General features: G+C 35.5%; 2 protein-coding genes across 2 annotated transcripts; both read left to right on the top strand.

Moving 5' to 3' along the window:
- Positions 1-646: 646 nt before the first annotated feature.
- On the top strand, positions 647-10223 carry slc51a (solute carrier family 51 member A). Its single transcript, XM_079862961.1, has 8 exons — positions 647-869; positions 4269-4420; positions 4696-4769; positions 4993-5151; positions 6138-6249; positions 6340-6486; positions 8907-9012; positions 9526-10223. Exons 1-8 carry the CDS (start codon positions 794-796, stop codon positions 9669-9671), a joined length of 972 nt encoding a protein of 323 aa, XP_079719087.1. The 5' UTR covers positions 647-793; the 3' UTR covers positions 9672-10223.
- Positions 10224-10850: 627 nt separating this feature from the next.
- pdk3a (pyruvate dehydrogenase kinase, isozyme 3a) lies at positions 10851-16890 on the top strand. Its single transcript, XM_079863114.1, has 11 exons — positions 10851-11193; positions 12337-12478; positions 12559-12630; positions 13415-13599; positions 13689-13778; positions 14351-14428; positions 14568-14644; positions 14797-14898; positions 14979-15086; positions 15996-16109; positions 16198-16890. The coding sequence occupies exons 1-11, from the start codon at positions 11091-11093 to the stop codon at positions 16339-16341; spliced, it is 1215 nt and encodes a 404-aa protein (XP_079719240.1). The 5' UTR covers positions 10851-11090; the 3' UTR covers positions 16342-16890.
- The last annotated feature ends 2789 nt before the right edge of the window (positions 16891-19679 follow it).

Raw genomic sequence — 19679 nt, forward strand, 5'->3', positions numbered from 1 at the left:
GCAAATCACAAGTTCAGCATGTTAAACATACTATTCTCACACTAGTTTTAAGTTTAACCATCTTTGCAAAAACGTGTATGTATTGTCAGTCTTATGTGAACTTTGGTCTGTCTAATCTTGTAACATAAACCCTCCCAGTTACTGTTTATGCTTGTATAACAAAACGTTCTCAAGTCTCAGTTTTGTTTCGCTTGCATAGTGGTAGACTAGAGATCTATCTATCTATCTGTTTGTCTATCTGTCTGTCTATCTATTCTCAGAATTGATTTTGCACCGTATGTTTACTTAGTAACGTTAGTTCCTCAGCAGTGTGTAAAAAGCTCTCGGTTTTTCTGTCATTTGTTTCCTTTTTCTGATGTCATATAATTAGTGACTAACTTTAACACTATAGCCTACTCTAGTCTTTTTTTAAGAGAATTAAGTGCCTATCCGCTACATTTCCCGCATATTTTGTTCACTCTCGAGTCACGACTCACTTCATCTCCGGCTCACTTCGCATATTATGATAAAATCCCACAGAACAGAAGCCACTCTTATGCTTGTGTGACACTATTGCGCAGGCGCAGTGTAGTCGGATGAAAGAGTCGTTTTTTCATTGGTCAGTGATCCATCACTATTTACCCCGTGTATGGGCGGCCCCTAAACAAGTGCTGGGATATCCTCTACACACGTTCGCCTGCTTTCTCCTCAGTTTATTGGTTTCACGCATGCTGAAACCAACAGGTGTCTCGGGCAGTGGGGTTTGCACGGATTACAGTTTGCCGTGGCTCTTATAAACAAACGGTGACTGAAGATGGAAAATTCAAATTTCACACTTTTTGATCCGAGATGCAGACAAGATGCTCCGTTCTCTATCGATGTTATTATGCGTAAGTATTTAATGTGTTGCTTTTCCTTAAAGTTGCTCCCTGATGTTTATTTCCGTAACACGGAATGTGTTTTAGGACAGCTGTCAAATATAAAGTTGCTTTCACTGGATATTTTTGTTGTTGATAGTGTAACGTTAGTAGATACGTAAAGATATAAACTATTTGACGTAATTGCCGTATCCACCATTCTCAAAAATTGTAATTTATCAAAAAGACAGTTTTTTGGAAATTTTTTAAACTATTTTAAGAAGACCCCATTATTATTATTATTATTATTATTATTAATATTATTTTTAATATATACAAATATTTTAGTAACTCTAGCTAATAACAATGGTACGTTGGAAATTCTAGTCTCCAAATTAGCATAAATTACTGTGGTCATATTTTTATATGTTTCCTGAAACTGGAATATTTTTATATTTGAATATTGTGAGATAATCAACTCTTCTGTGATAGTACAACCATGTAGCCTATAATCAACCATACGACTTCATCCGGAATATTATTTTTTGATGTATTCAACATTAAGTTAAAGTTAAGATATCAACTTAATCAAAGTTAAGTTAAGATATTTTGTTCATTATTTACAGTTACTTTTGAATTTGACATTTGATGGCTACACCCATAATTATTCAGATAAAAGTGTTTTGATTGATAAATGGATGGCATGCTGTAATTTTTATATGGTTGTAAAAAAAAACTCATAAAGGAAAAAAAAAATGCCCCTGAAAACCACTAGTTAATATCTTACGCTGCTTCCCACTCATTGTTGATAAGAAGTAATTATCCTGTGGTTCAGTGCACCTGAACTTGAGTTCGTACACATGGCATGATAATGTTGAATGGCACTGATGTGGATTCTTTCCCGGTGTCACCCTTAACTACAGTAAACTATACATGTGTCAAACTCGCATTCTTGTTTTAATAGTTCTTACCTTTAATTAAACTTGCAATCGAGGGAAGGTTTCTGGAGTAACAGCAGTGATTGTAAATGTAAGGGTTGATTTGTCCTCAGATGAACTGTGTAGATTCACAATTGTTAGGCAGATGTTGGGCAGATGTGCTCTTGTTAAAATGACTTACAGGAAAGTGCATGGATGCTTTAGGAGATCAGTTGGACAATGCAAGTTAGGTAATGAAACATCACATCAGTGAACAGAATAAAGAATGATGAGACTCCTGGTTTGTGTAAAACTACACAGCAGAACAATGTGTAAAACAAAAAGTATCATTAAAATGAGAAAAGAGTAATAAGTGCTTTCATCTAAGCTGGCTTCAGCGTAGGCTGGTATAAATTCCTGTGCCACTGAGCACAACATTTGACTTTGCATGAGGTGTGTGTGTGTGTGTTTGAGAAAGTTGTGAAACCGTTTTTCCTAAAATTCTCAAGAAAACCCTGACTAGATTTCTTCAGCGTACTTCAATCTGATTGAAAACACATGGATAGTTAGGAAGTGATTTATAAGGTTTCAAAAGTATATAGTGGTTTTAAAAGAGTTTGGAAAGTTTTAAAATTGTTTACCTCTAGAAGTCTTGAGTTGTCCTTTTACTCCATGCGACGTGCCTTTAACTGATTATTTTATTGCTTTAATTGATTAATTGAATAGTTGAAATAGTCTTTAAAGACAACTAGAAAAGTGGGACAACTAAACTTAATCTTGTATCATTATATGTAGGCTATATTTTTCCACTTTTAAACAATAAGCATTAAGTACTGCTATTTATTAGTGCTGTCAAATTGATTAATTGCGATTAAGTGCATCAAACATAAAAGTTTGTTTATATATACATATGTATATATTGTGGTAGATTTTTCCCTAAACCTAACTATCTGGGGCGTCTCCAATCGGCATCCAACTGATCTTAATATCTGTGGCGTCTCCAAATCGACACCAATACCTTAAACTGGGGCGTCTCCAATTGACACCAATACCTTAAACTGGGGCGTCTCCAATCGACACCAATATCTTAAACTGGGGCGTCTCCAATCGACACCCAATACCTTTATACTCTAGCCCTTGCGTCTTCAGTCGACAACTGGCTGAGTCCTACTCTAACTAACTCGCTTTCCTGACTTACTTGTTTTGTTTCTGCACAGCATAAATGACAGACAAACTCTAGCAATTGTCCTTTAAATGCTTTAATCACGGCCGGGAGAGTTTCTCGAGCAGTTCTCAGAGAAATCTCACCCACATTGAAAAATACATCAGGTTATATAGGATAAAGACATGACGCACAGAAACCAAATCACCTGCCTAACTCATGACTTTAATGTTGTCATCTTCTAATTAAGAAGAAGAAGCAAGCCCCCTCCTTTTCACCCTCTGTTAGTGGCATATGCAAAAACATCTTGGAACACAGAAAAAACACAAGTAAAGGTTAAAGGAACTGTATGTAAGATTGTGGCCAAAACTGGTACTGCAATCACTTTCAAATTACTGTAGAGCGGTGTATCCCCTCCCCCTCCCGCCTGACTCGAGGTTGCCAGATATGCTGCAGGATCCAGCAGGAACGTTTGTAGCTGCAGCTATGGTAATTAGAGCAGAGCTGGCAACCCGGATGCCGAAACACTACTGACTTCGTGATTGGTAGATAGGTTGAGGGTGGGGCATCAGGCCAAAACACAACATGACAACATCAACATCAGTTGAGGGCTGCAACTATCACTTTTAAATGACAATATCCTGGCCGGACTACTGTTGTCAGTGATATAAGTATTTGAAATGAACATGATTTCTTAATGTCTAGTGACATATCAGGCCATTTTATGATTAATTTAAATACATTTCTTACATACAGCTCCTTTAAGAGTTCTGTTGATTACTCACTATGTCTGTACTCTGTTCTGTTCTGTTGATTACTCACTATGTACTCACTAGGGTTAGTTTAAAATTCAGTTTATTATCTTATTCCTTAATTTTTCTATCACAATATATACATATAAATGTATGTGTGTCTGTGTATATATGTAGCCTACGTATGTATGTATATCGACACATATATATACATATATATCTCACACACACACATATTATATTAACAAACTTTTACTCACGATTAATCGATTTGACAGCATATTATAGTATGTATCAGTATTTTGAGTTTATTTCTTCTGTTGAACACAAAATAAGACATTTTAAGGAGTATTACAGGTAGTAAGTAACCAGACAGACACTGACTTCCATAGTAGGACAAAATTACTATAGAAATCAATGGCAACCGTCAACTGTCTGGTTACCAAGTTTTCAACATTCTTTAAAAAATAACTTTTATTAGTTTTAGTCATTTTAGTACTACAACTTAAGTTTTTCAAGTGTAAGTTTTTCATCTAATACTTAGATTCCACCAAACCTACAACCCTATTATACAAACCGTGTTTGTGCTTGTGTTTCTCAGAGTTGGATATCTTTGGCATAGTCCTCTTCTCTGTGCTGACTTTAATGGCCATAGTGTCTATGCTGGTTTTCCTTGAAGAATGCATCTACATCTATAAGAAAGTACCGCCAAATAAGAAAAGCATAATCATCTGGGTAACCGGAGCAGCACCAGTAAGTTCTATCAATCAATCATTTGTCCTATCGGTTATGTCCCTCCCTGTCTTCTGGTGTTTATTCTTTCTTTCCTAATAACTCCTAATAAGAACTAACATGTCAAATATGAGTTTTATCTGTAACCCACCCCGATGGAAAATGAGGCAATGGTACGGTTAGTCATTTCTAGTGCGTGACTGCCCGGATGAGGGATTATGAGTCTGGATGAGTGATTATGAGTCTCAAGTTCATCTTGGCTTCTGAGGCATTATGTTTATCTCTCTCTTTTTCAGATCATTGCAACCATGTCTTGTTTGGGCATGTGGGTTCCAAGGGCCACAATGTTCACTGATATGACGTCAGCAACGTGAGTTCACCATTAGTGCTCTACATTTGTCCAGTGTAGTAACTGTAATTCTGTAAACCATTAGTAACTGTAATTCAGTTTTATTTTCACTTTTCAGAAAGTAGTTACTGTCCCACATATATTGTAGTGTACGGAACTTTGAATTGGATTTGTGGGTGTGTGTGAGTGAGACACACAACAGCAGCAAGTTATAACATTAACATATCTCTGACTCAATTGGCAGATACTTTGCCGTTGTGGTCTTCAAGTTCCTGATTCTCATGATTGAAGAGGTCGGAGGGGATGATGCTTTTCTCAGGCGCTGTGAGAAACAGTCGTTTAAGATCAGCACAGGACCTTGCTGCTGCTGCTGCCCATGCCTGCCAAATGTCCCCATCTCACGGTAATCAAACCTTAAAGTGTGCTTGCCGTCAGACCCAAGAGGATTTTACCTGTGCAAAAATCACTACCACAATGCTATGCTATTGGGGGTGGTTGCTAGGGTGTTGCTAGGGAATTTTAAGTGTTCTAGGAGTGCATTGCTGTGTTGTTGCAAGGGTGTTTTGGGTGGTTGCTAGGTGATCGTGTATTGGGCCAAATCAAAATAGCCAATCCTGAGGTGTCTATGACAGTGGTTCTTAACCTGGGGCCCAGGGCCCACTAGGGGGCCTCAAGATGACTTAAAAGTATTTAACATAAGACAAATCTTTAAAAAGTCCATGGGCGTTTTTTCATAATGAATACATTTTTTCTAGTTATGCCAGGCTCTAAAATATTTTATCATGTAGAAATTGATATAAAACTAATGGTTTTTAAAAAAGCTTTAGTAATTTTGTTGTGTTTTTATCATATAGTTTTTATAGAAAAAAAATTCAGTTTTACTTTATTTTAGTACATAGTTACTAAATGAAAATTAGAACACCTCTAATAATTTGGTAAATTCTTAGTAGCATGTATATAAATAAATGAATCACTCATGAACTGAATTGCACCTCTATCTTACTAACAGACATTGAAATTGGCATCTGAAATTTTGGCCAGTTTGCCATTAATTGCCCATATCTTCGACTGAATGTCAACAGGATGAGTGCACCTCTGGCCATTCAACTCTTCTGCAAATATGAGGTCTTTATCATGCTTAGTGCATAACTTTAAATGGGCACCTCTGGGCCATTGCACCCTTTGCTATCTGGAAGAAAGGAGTAGTTTGTGGCTCCTGGAACCATTGGCTTTACACTATATCAGTGTTATGTAAGACTTCCATTATCAAACTCAACGTAAACAGATGAATGCAATATAATCCTACTTCATGAGATACCTGTGGGTGGGATCATGTGACCTGGAATATTATTTCTTTAATTTTTTTTTAACTGTGCCTTCATTTTTCAGACGATCTCTGTTTATATTGAAACTGGGGTCCTACCAGTTTGCACTCTTGAAGTTAGTCTTCACCATCCTCTCTATAGTCCTTTGGACGAATGGCAACTTTAATTTATCTGATGTAAGTATAGACTGCGCAAGTATTTTAATTGCTAATTTTATTTATGAACTTGAGAAAGATTTGCAGAGTGACTCTTTCTCTGGTCTTTAGGTTTCGGCATCTGGAGGAGCCATATGGATAAACTCATTTGTAGGCGTTCTCACCATTATTGCCCTTTGGCCTGTTGCAATCATGTTCATGCATGTGCGAGAGGCTTTACGCACCCTAAAAATTATCCCTAAATATGCCATGTATCAGGTTTGTGTGTGTTTTGTACTTATTCCTTATATTTTAGAACATCATTGATATTCAGTATTGCTAGAATTAATTAGGGCTGGGTAAAAATATAGATTTCTTGATTTTAATGAACCAATATTGACTCTTTAAGATGCAGTCCGTAACTTTGCTTTTGTGTTAAAAATGTATAATAAGCAAGTACATCATGAATACATTTTTCAAGCCGTGTTTTTGTCTTATTCTGAATCACTATGGTACACCTATAATAAGTGTTTATATTCTGACTATGTTAGACTGGTTTGGGTCGCCACCGCTGCGGAGTAGCCCAGAACCTGCGTGATGCATGACTCGACATAAACAGAGAGAAGTAGCTCAGACTACAATGTTCTTCTGCATGACACATGTATGGCAAGCCGTTTTAACTTCTGTTCATTTCCAGGATATGAATCCTTGATATCAACAATTCAATTTTCACTAGTTAAAATGATAGTTATTGATATCAGGAATTAGATTTCTACTAGTAACAATGGCTATTTTTGATATCAGAAATTACATTTCCACTAGTAACAATGCTAATTCTTGATATCCACAATTAAATTTTCACTAGTTAAAATGATAATTCTTGATATCAACAATTGAATTCAACTAGTAAAAACTATAATTCTTGATATCTGTAATTGTATTTTCACTAGTGAAATGTCACCATAGGCTGCCATTCAAAATCAATTGTTGATATCAAGAATTGATTTCTTACTAGTTGAAATTCCAGTTTCACATAACAGAAATACAATTCTTACTAGTAAAAACATTTATTTTTGATATCAAGGATTCAATTGTCACTAGTTGAAATGTCTATTCTTGATATCAACAATTGAATTGCTACTAGTAACAATGTTCATTTTTGATATCAATAATTCCATTTTCACTAGTGACAATGTTAATTTCTGATATCATGAATGTGATTGTTACTAGTAAGAAAGCCATTTTAGATACCTGAAATTATATTGATATCAGAAATACATTTTCAGATATCAAAAATTAAAATTTTTACTAGTTGCAAATTCAATTGTTGATATCAAGAATAGACATTTCAACTAGTGACAATTGAATTCTTGATATCAGTAATTCCCTTTTTTACTAGTAACAATGTAATTATTGATATCAAAAATTATATTTCTACTAGTAAGAAATCAATTCTTGATATCAGCAGTTGATTTTGAATGGCAGCCTATGGTGACATTTCACTAGTGAAAATATAATTACAGATATCAACAATTAAATTGTTGATATCAACAATTACATTTTTGATATCAACAATTACATTTTTGATATCAAGAATTCAATTGTTGATATCAAGAAAGTAAATTGTTGATATCAAAAATGTAATTCTTAATATCAACAATTCATATCCTGGAAATGAATAAAAGTTAAAACGGCTTGCCATACACATGCAGTTGTGTTTATTAACCAAAGACTATAGAATTATAGAATTATCAAAGACTATAGAACAATATGGCGGAATAAGTCCCGCCTTCTAAATAAATACTAATCGCCGATTGGTAAAGTCATCGCATCACTGCAGCTGCCATTAGAAGCTCTGGAGTCAGTCAGATGCGCGCTTCCACTGCGCATGCGCATTAGTTTTTTCACAAAATTTTCGTTTTCTGTCATGATTCGAGCGTTTAGAAACAAAAAGTTGTTGTCAGATTTCATTGGTGATTTCAAATATGAAATGTAATCGTAAGCTTGGCGAACAGTTTTGGAGAATTTGATGTTTCCCCATTCAAAAAGATTGGAGCTGCACTTGCATGACCGAGAGGCGTTTCAAAGATGGCCGCCGATTGAAATGACTTGTCTTAAAGGGACTTTATTATTAACCGCTAGAGCGCCGAAAGTTACGGACTGCAGCTTTAAATTGCAAAAATCGATGTTTTACTTTTAGTCTATGCTGTTTTCAGTTAATGAATGAACAGAACATTATAGCACGCCTGCTATCCAATAAATCACAATAAGCTTTGTTACTTTTGATATGAAATAAAGTCTCAGATTTTCAAATTCAAATTCAAATTCAAATTTTATAACGAAAACCGTTTTGGCGCTCTTTAATGTGGTGTGACAGGCCGTTTTTACGACAGCCACCATTTAAAAAAAAAAAAAAAATTGGAATAGATACATAATCATGTAATTATAAAGTTAGTATTATAACTTTATTATTATAAAAACTTCCTTGCGTGTTTGTATAGTTAATATACCTTCAATATTAGTAATGTAGTACCTGACTCCCTGTATAGTTTACAACATTAGCGGATTTTTTTGACATGATACACATGGTACATGATAGTGATGTGTCCAAATAAATCAAATCGAATCGTGAGATTTGTGTCAGTACCCAGCCCTAGAATAAATGTTGCCCATGATTCATCAATTATATCTGCCCGCAGTTGGTGTTGATTCTTAGCCAGCTGCAAACTGCCATCATTAACATACTGGCAATGAACGGGACTATTGCCTGCTCACCACCCTACACCTCCCAGACCCGTGGATACAGTGAGTACTGCCATGTTGCAGAACAAAACACAACAATCCTCTTAAATTATCATAGAGCACAAGACTTAAAGGGAGAGTTCACCCCAAAATTAAAATTGCAATAGAAACACACACAAAAAAAAGTTTAGCAGAATGAGCTGCTCTCTTAATGAAAGTGGATGGGGACCCCCAGGGGTTATCAAGCTCCCCAAAACATCATAAAACTGTCATAAAAGTAATACAACCTGTGCACTTTATTTAAAGGATTTAAGTAGATTTGAAGTCATTATTCTGTGATAATCTTATTGACAGCCACAGTCACCACATTCACTTTCATATAGGCTATGGCATTCTACTGTAAATAACTCATTTTGTGTTCCACTGAAAAAAGAAAGTCATATGACTTTCAAAAGACAAAAATACTTTTTTTTGGTTGGACTGTCCTTTTAATTTTTGCTTAATTTGTCTACACCTACTTAAAGAGACTGTCTGGTATTAATGGTTGTCAAAAATACCCTCAATCTCTTTTCACAGTGATGAGTCAGCAGCTATTGATCGTGGAGATGTTCATCATCACGCTAGTGACCCGTGTTTTATATAGACGCCCGTATGACCCCATACCAGATGCGGACGATGTTGAGGAGACAAAGACTGCCCTAACCGCAAAGGATATTGCCTGAGAAGAACAGACTGTTGTGTGTGAATGAGATTGTGTTATATATTTGGGGCCGGTTTGTTGGGGGGGGGAGGAAAGTAATGTCAACAATGATGGTCATTAACTTTGTATTTTCTATATGCATTTACATGCTAGATCTAATAATTTGGTAGATAGGTTTTATATTGAGGTTACTAGGCAGCAGAATTTGACTGTAGAGTCAACCATGACTTTGAGGGCCCTGATATTGATGTTTACACTTTGTATTGGGTGCGTCAATCTGGAGATTTACATCAAGTTTCTGTTCTTATTTGGTATGCTTGGTCTGTTTATAGGACCACAAAGCATAATAAATCCGTGAGTCACGGTGCACATTCCTGATAAAGTGAGATAAAGTCATCTCTATGGCATAATGGCATGCTGCATAAAATACTTTTGGAATTGTATGAAGGTCAGGATTTGTTTATGTTGCTAAATTGTATGTCGATATATATTACCCTTGTAAAATCTGTCACTTTATATTGTTGAATACAGATTTTTGCAGTAATCATGTTATTTGTCTGTTGTTGTTATTGTTAAATAAAAACTATAAAAAGTAAGAAACAAAGCTGAAATAAAATATAAATATTAAATGAAATAATAAATTAAATATATCAAAAACACAACAAAATGAGATTAATCAAAAATATGAAAATGAAAGCTAATTCAAAATGTTAATAAATACTATAAGTAGCCTATAAATAATACTAAAATAACACTTGTTTGCACACGCAACAATAAATGTAAATGCAAACTTTGGCCTTTTTATGCTCAACTTTTCAGTTGGTCAGACTGGGAGACCAGCTACAGTATTCTAAATCAGCTAAGACCAGCTTATGCTGGTTTAAATTTTTATTGTATTTTTTTACTGCAGGGTAATGTCCCTAAAATGTAAGTAAATTATAGACAAACAATGTCATGTGGGTCTCAAAAATAATTATAAACAAAAAAATCTGTAGTGATAAATTGGTGGGTTTCAGAATGTAAATACACATATATGTCATTTAAAACAACAACAACAACAACAACAACAACTTATACCCGCTGTTCTGCAACCTAACTGCCAACAGAGAGGTGTTCATTCAGGAAAATAAATAGACCAATCATAAAGCACAGTCTTTTTCCGGGCTCTTCTCAGCAAATCACAGTGCTCGCTGTTTAAATCATGGTTGGTTGTGTGTTCGCTGCTTCGCTCTTGTGTACGTGCTGTTTAGCGCAACAGTGGCCGTGCTAGAAAACATAAGACACTGACATTTAATGCAGTGGCCTGTTATAATAATAATATGAAACCGCGGTAAATGTTCGGATACGGATGTTGCTGTCAGCTCTACTCTTTGGACGATCCCTGCCATGATCCTAATATAAAGAACAGCCTTGCCTCGGTCGTTTAACATTTTTCCTCACAATGAGACTGTACGCATTTCTTCTGAATAACCATTTACCAAAGATAGAATATTATTCAAGGTTTTCACCATCGCCCTTGTCAATTAAACAGTTTCTGGAATTTGGTAAGTGCGAGCGCATCCATCACATGCACACTGACAGACAGACCCTGATAGCGGAACTTGTTACGTTTAATTCAGCATGATTGTCGATCGTCTCATAAATTTTTTTATAACCTTTTATATAAATATATATATATACGCTTTTTTAATAAATGCGACAAATGACGTGATCTGATAAACAATAACTTTGTTTAGTTGGAAAACATTCGACGTTTGTATTTTGTATTATTGAGGTAACGTTAATGGTTCTGTTTTTTATGGCTATACAAGGCATGTCATCTAATGACTTTCAAAGTTAATTTTGTTGGGTAGGCCATGTATGCCTAGAAATTTTTCCAACCTGTCATTAGGATTTCATTTATGTTGTTTGCTGACGTCATAAACTATTTGCATATTATAATGATATTAAATATGATTATAATAATATGAAATAGTTGTTCGTTAATCTAACTGTATGTGTTTTTGAATGCACCTATGTATTCAGTGTGTGATATGAATAATATATTGACTACACCTAGGTGAGTCAAACGCAAAAGTTAGTCAAAATAAATAGTTTTTAATGAATTGTTCACCCAAAAATGGCATTTACTCATATGTTGTCCTAAACTGTATGGCTTATTCAGCAAGGATAATTGTGATATTATTTACAACCTTAAATAAATTATTATAGGGATAGTTAAACGTGCTTGATGTTCCAACTAAACACATTAAACATGTCATCAGAGAAGAGGTGTTGATTTTGATTTAAGATTACAAGGGCACGTGGATTTTTAAAAAGTAATCATGTACACGGATAAATCATTTATAATAAATACTGCAATATTCCAAAAATTTTTGGACTTTGGACTTTAATGTTTGTGGTATCTTAATATCTTCATTACTTATAGTTGCATTTTCCGGAGTAGAGCTAATGTAGATTCCATTTTGCGATGACATTTACAATCAAGTAGTTGCTATTTAATATATATCGCTTTAAATTACTTCTTTTTTTTTTTGGCTTACGTTCAGCCTGATTAATGAGTTGTTGTTCAGTCCTATGCAGGTTTCTCAGGTTTCATGTGTGGACGATGATAAAGCTTTTTTTTTTTTGTTGCTTTCCCCTCCTGCATTCGCAGTTGTTTATGTTTCTGGTTGCCTGATTTTCAGGTAGAGATAATGCATGTGAGAAGACATCTTACATGTTCCTGCGGAAGGAGCTGCCGGTGCGCTTGGCTAACACTATGAGAGAGGTCAATCTGCTGCCTGACAAGCTCCTCAGTCAACCTTCAGTCAAACTGGTGCAGAAATGGTGAGTATAAATGAGTTTGAATCGGAGTACATGCATGCTTCATTGGAGCCTGTCCTGAGCTGTGCCGAATCTCTCCACAGGTACATGCAAAGTTTTTTAGAACTTCTAGAGTTTGAGAACAGGAAGCCAGAAGACCCACATGCCCTGAATGAGTGAGTAGGACTTGTGGTTTTTTTTTTTTGCTTTTTGTGAGGCATCTAGATTGCATGCCGCGCAACAGCCTGAAAAACAAGAGTATTATATTTTCATGCGAGGTGAATTCAGGCTAGAGTTAACAACAGAGGAATCAGTAACTGAAAGACGCCCTGACAGAGCAAATATGCATGCTGGGTCAGCGAAACACAGAGAGCGAATTCTACTCGCATACCATTTCTACATACAATGGCATTTATTATTGATACAAACTACTGTAAATGATCTGAATAATGGACAATCTGTGAAGACCTAGACTAGACAGCCATCGGCACAGATCCTCATCGAAGATCAAGCGAACCAGACAAGTCCTCTGCACAGACTCAATGGCCAGCTTCAACTCCTCCTCCCTCCATATGCTGGTGATATTCTGGATGATACCAATCCACAATCTGACTTGTGATACAGCCTGGAATTAAACCACATCATGTTTGTTCATCTGGCCAGAGGAGAATTGGTTTTCTCCCAAGGTTTTTTTCTCCCATTTCTGTCACCGATGGAGTTCGGTTCCTTGCCACTGTCGACTTTTGACTTTCTTAGTTGGGGCAGTAACTTTCGGCAATATTATTGACTTTGAAATCACTGTTTTCTCCAGATCTGCTTTATAGATGAAACTGACCTCATTCCATAATTTTACACAGTTATTGAACTAAACTGAAAGAACACTGAACTGATTAACTGAATAATGACTGTTGAACTATTCTGCGTTTCTGTATAACAAAATGTGTTTTCTAAACTTCCAAGCTTCTTGGAGACTCTTATTGAGATCAGGAATAGACACAATGATGTGGTCCCGACCATGGCCCAGGGTGTGATCGAATATAAGGAGAAGTTTGGCTTCGATCCGTTCGTCAGCTCCAACATCCAGTACTTTTTGGACCGCTTCTATACCAACCGAATCTCCTTTCGCATGCTCATAAACCAGCACAGTACGTCACCCAAAAGAAAGACAGTCACCACATATTGGACAACAGCTTTTCATCATGTTTTATCGTAATTGCTTTTCTCTTTATTACAGCTCTCCTTTTTGGCAATGACATCAACCCAGCCCATCCCAAACACATTGGCAGTATTGATCCCAACTGCAATGTTGCAGAGGTGGTGACTGGTAAGTTTGCTTTTATTTTATTTTTTGTTCTGTTACATGCCGTTCAAAAGTTTGACGTCAGTAAGATTTTTTTTAAATAAATTAATATTTTATTCAGCAAGGGCATATTAAATTGATCAAAAGTGACAGTTAAGACAATTATATTACAAAATAATTCTATTTCAAATAAATGCCGTTCATTTGAACTTTCTATTCATCAAAGAATCCTGAACAAAAAAAATGTATCAGTTTCCACAAAAGTATTCAACTGTTTTCAACATTGATAATAATAAGAGAGTGAGCAGCAAATTAGCATATTAGAATTATTTCTAAAGGATCATGTGACACTGAAGACTGCTGAAAATGCAGTTTTTCCATCACAGGAATAAATTACATGTAAAATATATTAAAATAGAAAACAGTTCTTTTAAATTGTAGTAATATTTCACAATATTATTGTTTTTACTGTATTTTTGATCAAATAAAATGCATCATTGGTGAGCATAAGAGACTTACAGCAATAGTGTAGGAAAAGCTTGGAATCTTTAGCTTGGGTTTTGTTCTCTACTGATCAAATGCGATGTTGTTTTCAGATGCTTACGAGACCGCCAAGATGGTGTGTGAGCAATATTATCAAGCTGCCCCTGAACTGAAGACAGAGGAATTCAATGGTACTTTTTCTTATTATTCTCTCGCAAAACTCAATATATAATGTTTGTTTCAGAGTTCATTCATTTCTAATTCATGTAACTCAATTTCTGGAGTTAGAATTTCTCAAAAATGCTTTAAATATGTAACTTTTCTGTGCAGCTAAGGCTCCTCAAAAACCCATCCAGGCTGTGTATGTTCCCTCCCACCTATTCCACATGCTGTTTGAATTGTTTAAGGTACGTTTCTAAAACTTGCACACACATATTGAGTTTTTGATACATCAAAGTGCTGGCATCTGTTACGCAATTCAATTTTCAGCAGCCCTCATCTTTGTGCTTTTCCCAAGGCCCTGACGTATTGCTGTAACGGCTTGTGTTTGTGTTTTCAGAACGCGATGCGGGCCACCAATGAGCTCCACGAGGGTAGTAAAGAGGGTCTTCCTCTTATAAAAGCAAAAGTGACCCTGGGGAAGGAAGATCTCTCTGTGAAGGTCAGTTTGTTTGCGAGTCTGTTTTCTGCACGTACAAATGACATGCCTTGATCCTAAACTCCCTGTTATTTTCATCATAGATCAGTGACAGGGGAGGGGGTGTGGCTTTACGGAAGATTGACAGGTTGTTTAACTACACCTACTCGACTGCACCAACACCCAGTCTGGACTCTAAACGCGTGCCATTGGTAAAAATGAAGTGTGGCTACAGTATTATTACAGCAACAAACTTCATCGTGTCATCACTTAGTCACCCTTATGTGTATACGAACCGCCAGTTTGACTTTTTATAAGATTGTGGAACACAAAAGGAGACATTTCGCAGAATGTTAACGCTGCTCTTGGGCTTTCAAGCTCTAAAAGGACACAAAACACCATGTATTGAAAATTACTTTAAATTGTCTTTGGAAGTCAAGCAGACCAAAATTTAAGTTGATATTTGTCAAAATACTTCCATTCTACTGCCACTCTTAAAGGGATAGTTCACCCAAAAATGAAAATTCTGTCATCATGTACTCACTCTTATGTTGTTCCAAACCTGTATGAGTTTCTTTCTTCTGTTAAACAAAAGAAAAAATGTATAGAATGTTGGTAACCAGACAGTTGACTGCACCCATTGACTTCCATAGTAGGAAAAAAAATACTATGGAAGTCAATGGGTGCCGTCAACTGCCTGGTTACCAACATTCATTAAAAAAAATGTGTTGTGTGTGTTCAATAAAAGAAAGAAACTCATACAGGTTTGGAACAACATGAGGGTGAGTAAATGATGACAAACTTTTCATTTTTTTGTGAACTATCCCTTTAAATCTCATTTGATCATCCACATATTCAACCTTGCTATGTCACAGTCATTCAAGTGACAAGGCATCAAACCTGGCATTTTTTATTTTAATATAATTCCAGTGTGTTCCTCAATGAAAGCTATTGTATTATTTCAGTACCAGTGTTGAAAGAAAGTAACCCATAAGGGTTTGGAACGACTAGAGGGTGAGCAAATGACGACACGATTTTAGGTGAACCATCGAACTTTAACCTTGAACAGCAGCTCTAAATGTAGCATTGTCCTCTGTAACCTGATCTCCATGCGTCTGTAGGCTGGTTTTGGACATGGTTTGCCGATATCCAGACTGTACGCTCGCTACTTTCAAGGAGACCTGAAACTGTACTCAATGGAAGGCGTGGGGACCGATGCCGTCATCTACTTGAAGGTAACAGCAGCTCTCAATTTGCACTTTAGTTAATCGTTTCACTGATAGGATTTCAATGACATCCACCCAATCACCTTTCTCTGACCAGGCCCTCTCCAGTGAATCATTTGAGCGTCTGCCCGTCTTTAACAAATCTGCTTGGCGGCACTACCAAGGAGGCCCAGGAGCGGATGACTGGAGCAACCCGAGCAAAGAGCCCAGAGATGCCTCAAAATACAAGGCCAAAAGATAATTGCACTCACCCCATCCATGTCCCACTGCACCCATTACAGACCTTTCCGTCTTTAGTCTAGCTTCAGTTGCCATGGCAACGTCACATCGATGCTGAGTGTTCTATACTTGTTAGCATTTCCAGAGCAGAACATGAGATGATGCAAGTGTCATTTAAGTCTCTGCTCCCCCCTCCTTTGTGCAGCTACAGACGTAAGACACAGAGCCTTGTTTAAGCGTCTTCCAGGGTGGTGAGAGGAAAGGGTGAGCATTTGTGTCCAGGGTGTAAGATACTTTTTTTATTGTGGCACACAGTAGCTCCCCTGTTTCATTTTCTATAGCAGTCAGAGAAGGAAGCCTGGAGTTTGAGATGGTCAAAAAAGAGCATTTCTTTCACTGCCATTCAAAAATTCTCAGCAATAGAAAGAGAGAGAGAGAGTTTGTCCTCAGTTTCTGTGGCTTCCACTATGATTTTCTTGGCAGTGAACTAATGGAGAACCACTTTAAAAAGGCTGAGGAGAAACTCAAAATCTCATGAAATCTCAAACTTGTTGAGGTTATTTTTCACCCCAAAATTAAAAGAAAGAAAAATGTGTATTTTGCATAAAGAAAATGAAGCTTTGTAGTACAATTAGTATACTACTGTAGAACAATATACTAATTGTACTTTGTACAATTATACTATAGTACTTTGTAGTACAATAATGTAGTATATTTAAATAGTAATTTAAGTTATTATATTGCATTCTATATATATATATATATATATATATATATATATTATAAATAATATAATTAATATATGTAATAAATATAAGATAACTACATACATAAATAAAATGAGTAATACATATATCATGTGTATATGTATATATTAGTGCTGTCAAATAGATTAATCGAAGTGTATGTGTGTATATTTTTTAAGTTTGATGCGATTAATTGTGATAAATCGATTTGACAGCAATATACATATACACACAATACTATATTTCCTAGTTATGTTTATATATTTATTTATAATTAAATATACACAGTAATATATTTATAAATTCAAGTTATTTAAGTTTATGCTGATTTTAGTTGAAAAATGCAATTGTATTACAGTAGTGAGAATTTGAGGAGGAACATGTGCTTAGTTCTCATGAAAATATTACAATGCAAACAATTTCAGTGGTCCTAAAATAATTTTCTTAATGCAAAATCGTTCTTAATTTTTTTTTTCTTTTAATGTTTTCGGTGAAACGTGAGCAGGCCATTTCCTCCTTAGATGTGCCCAAATGTTTTTGGGGTCAGGGAGTATGCTGATGAACTGATGTTTCCAAGCATGCAGGAATGCACTTTTAAAAAAAATCAATATTGTTTCAAACATGTATTTATTTATTTATTTATTTGACCCCAATTTATTTAGCATTTCCCCCTTAAGACTCTGAGATGGGCCTCAGTCTTTAAGTGCGACCAGCAGAAGTATATCTCCTACATTCACTTATAGGTCAACAATACAGAGCTTCCTACTAATGTAAATGGTGAGAGACTGTGATAAACTTTAAAGAAGAATGCACCACAATAGCCTATTATAGCATTAGTGCTATAGTCATTCATTTTTTTTTTTTTGTCTTCTGCTTTCACGACATTATGGCCCCTGCATGGTGATATTTAATAGTTGATAGAAAGATATTTGCTTGCAGACTTTGATGGACCAGAAAGTTTAGATGTTTTGATTGAGAGAGAAAATGCATAGCTAGATATAAACTCATAGATGTAACTCCATGAAATGGCTGACTTTTGATTTAGATTTTTAGCTAAATATATTTTTATTATACCACTACCTCTCAGTCATTTCTTGTTTTCTAGAGAACCTCATCTTAAAATAATTCCTGACAGGGATACAATTTGGGACCGTTTGAGTGCAATGATTCTTTGACATTAGATGAAATACAGGGCAGCTTGTCTTAACTACAAGCGTAACTTTGCCCAGACTAGTAAGTTTGTCTGTTACCCTGTCATTGATCACTTAAAAGATGATTTTGTACGCACAAGTATATTTAGGTGAACCTGAATGATATTTCTATAGTTGCTTTTTGGAAACTCCAAAAGGATGAACTTTGTGTTTTTACTGCAACACTCCATGATGAATCTCTCGAAACCGGTCAAGAACACGTCTGAATCATATTTCATCCTAAAAAAAAGATTCCACATAAGAAAAATAAATCCTATTTTTACAATGAGATTTCTTTGCATTGCAGTACTTGAGAATTGAGGAATAAAATCGATTAAATTCTCATGAAAATAGTATTACGGTTCAAAAGACCTTAATGGTCCTAAAGTAAGCAAACTTTTGAGATGATAAAATATGATTTTCCCCATGATATTTGCCTCATGCTGTTGTTTTATACAGACCGACTGTATATCCGTCAGCTGATGTTCTATTACTGTTCCACATGTCAAATCTTTCCATAGAAATCATACAAAACCATCTACATCTGTCTTAATGCTGGTTTGTTAGTCCTCAAGGGAACTTTTTTTGGTGACGAAGTGCATACAGTACCTTACATTTTCTCATGTTATTGAAGTGTAGAATTCAGTATTTATTTAAAAATATTTTTAAAATGATTTGTTAGTTTTTATGTTTAAGTCAATGAAGAATGCACTTTGATGCCTTGAATTCAGAGCGTTCAGAAGAGCAGACTGAAGTATGCAAGCATTTTCCTTGTGAAACCAAGCCTTGTCGTCATCAAGCTCAAACAGTCTTTGATTTAGCTAGTATACTCTCGTTTATGCATGCGTGAGGTCTGTTCATGCTACAACACATTAGGAAAAACTTTTACCTACAATGAAATATCTTACCTGATATTCTAGTGTTGACATACAACCATCTTGTATCTGCAAAATGGACATTTCTGTGTGACTATTGTTGTTTTTTGGGATTTGTTTTCTTGTTCTTCTCAAGTAAAACACCACTGCTTATAGATAAATGCTGTTTGAAACAAAATGTGTTAGATGATTTTGTGTAAGCCTGACATTCACACATAAATCATCATGATGAAGACATTCCATGAAGTACTTATATAAAAGAAGAACAATAAAGAGATCTTCCAGTACTATCATTGATTTTGTGTACTTGAATTTGTAATGAATCTCATAGCTGACAATTGTTCTGTTTCTCAGTTTATTATTTACATTTTAAGCTAGTTTTAATGTAAAAGAAAACATACAAACCAAATAAAGACAATTTTTACAAAGTACAGATTATGTAAATTGACGAGACTCTTGCATACATATAATGGCATAACTAGACAAGACGGGAGGAATTACATGTGAATTGAGCAGCACAGATTAATGTGATATCCCTCATTTTCATGA

Source organism: Squalius cephalus (genome assembly GCF_949319135.1).
Source record: "Squalius cephalus genome assembly, chromosome: 25".
Taxonomy (NCBI): Eukaryota; Metazoa; Chordata; class Actinopteri; order Cypriniformes; family Leuciscidae; genus Squalius; species Squalius cephalus.

What these genes read in the sequence shown, in the direction of transcription:
- slc51a (XM_079862961.1), top strand. Translation starts at nt 794, where the DNA reads ATGGAAAATTCAAATTTCACACTTTTTGATCCGAGATGCAGACAAGAT. An exon ending in GGGTAACCGGAGCAGCACCA is followed by an intron (nt 4,421 to 4,695) that starts GTAAGTTCTATC and finishes TCTCTTTTTCAG; the next exon opens with ATCATTGCAACCATGTCTTG. An exon ending in CTCCCAGACCCGTGGATACA is followed by an intron (nt 9,013 to 9,525) that starts GTGAGTACTGCC and finishes CTCTTTTCACAG; the next exon opens with TGATGAGTCAGCAGCTATTG.
- pdk3a (XM_079863114.1), top strand. Translation starts at nt 11,091, where the DNA reads ATGAGACTGTACGCATTTCTTCTGAATAACCATTTACCAAAGATAGAA. An exon ending in GTCAAACTGGTGCAGAAATG is followed by an intron (nt 12,479 to 12,558) that starts GTGAGTATAAAT and finishes ATCTCTCCACAG; the next exon opens with GTACATGCAAAGTTTTTTAG. An exon ending in ACTCTAAACGCGTGCCATTG is followed by an intron (nt 15,087 to 15,995) that starts GTAAAAATGAAG and finishes ATGCGTCTGTAG; the next exon opens with GCTGGTTTTGGACATGGTTT.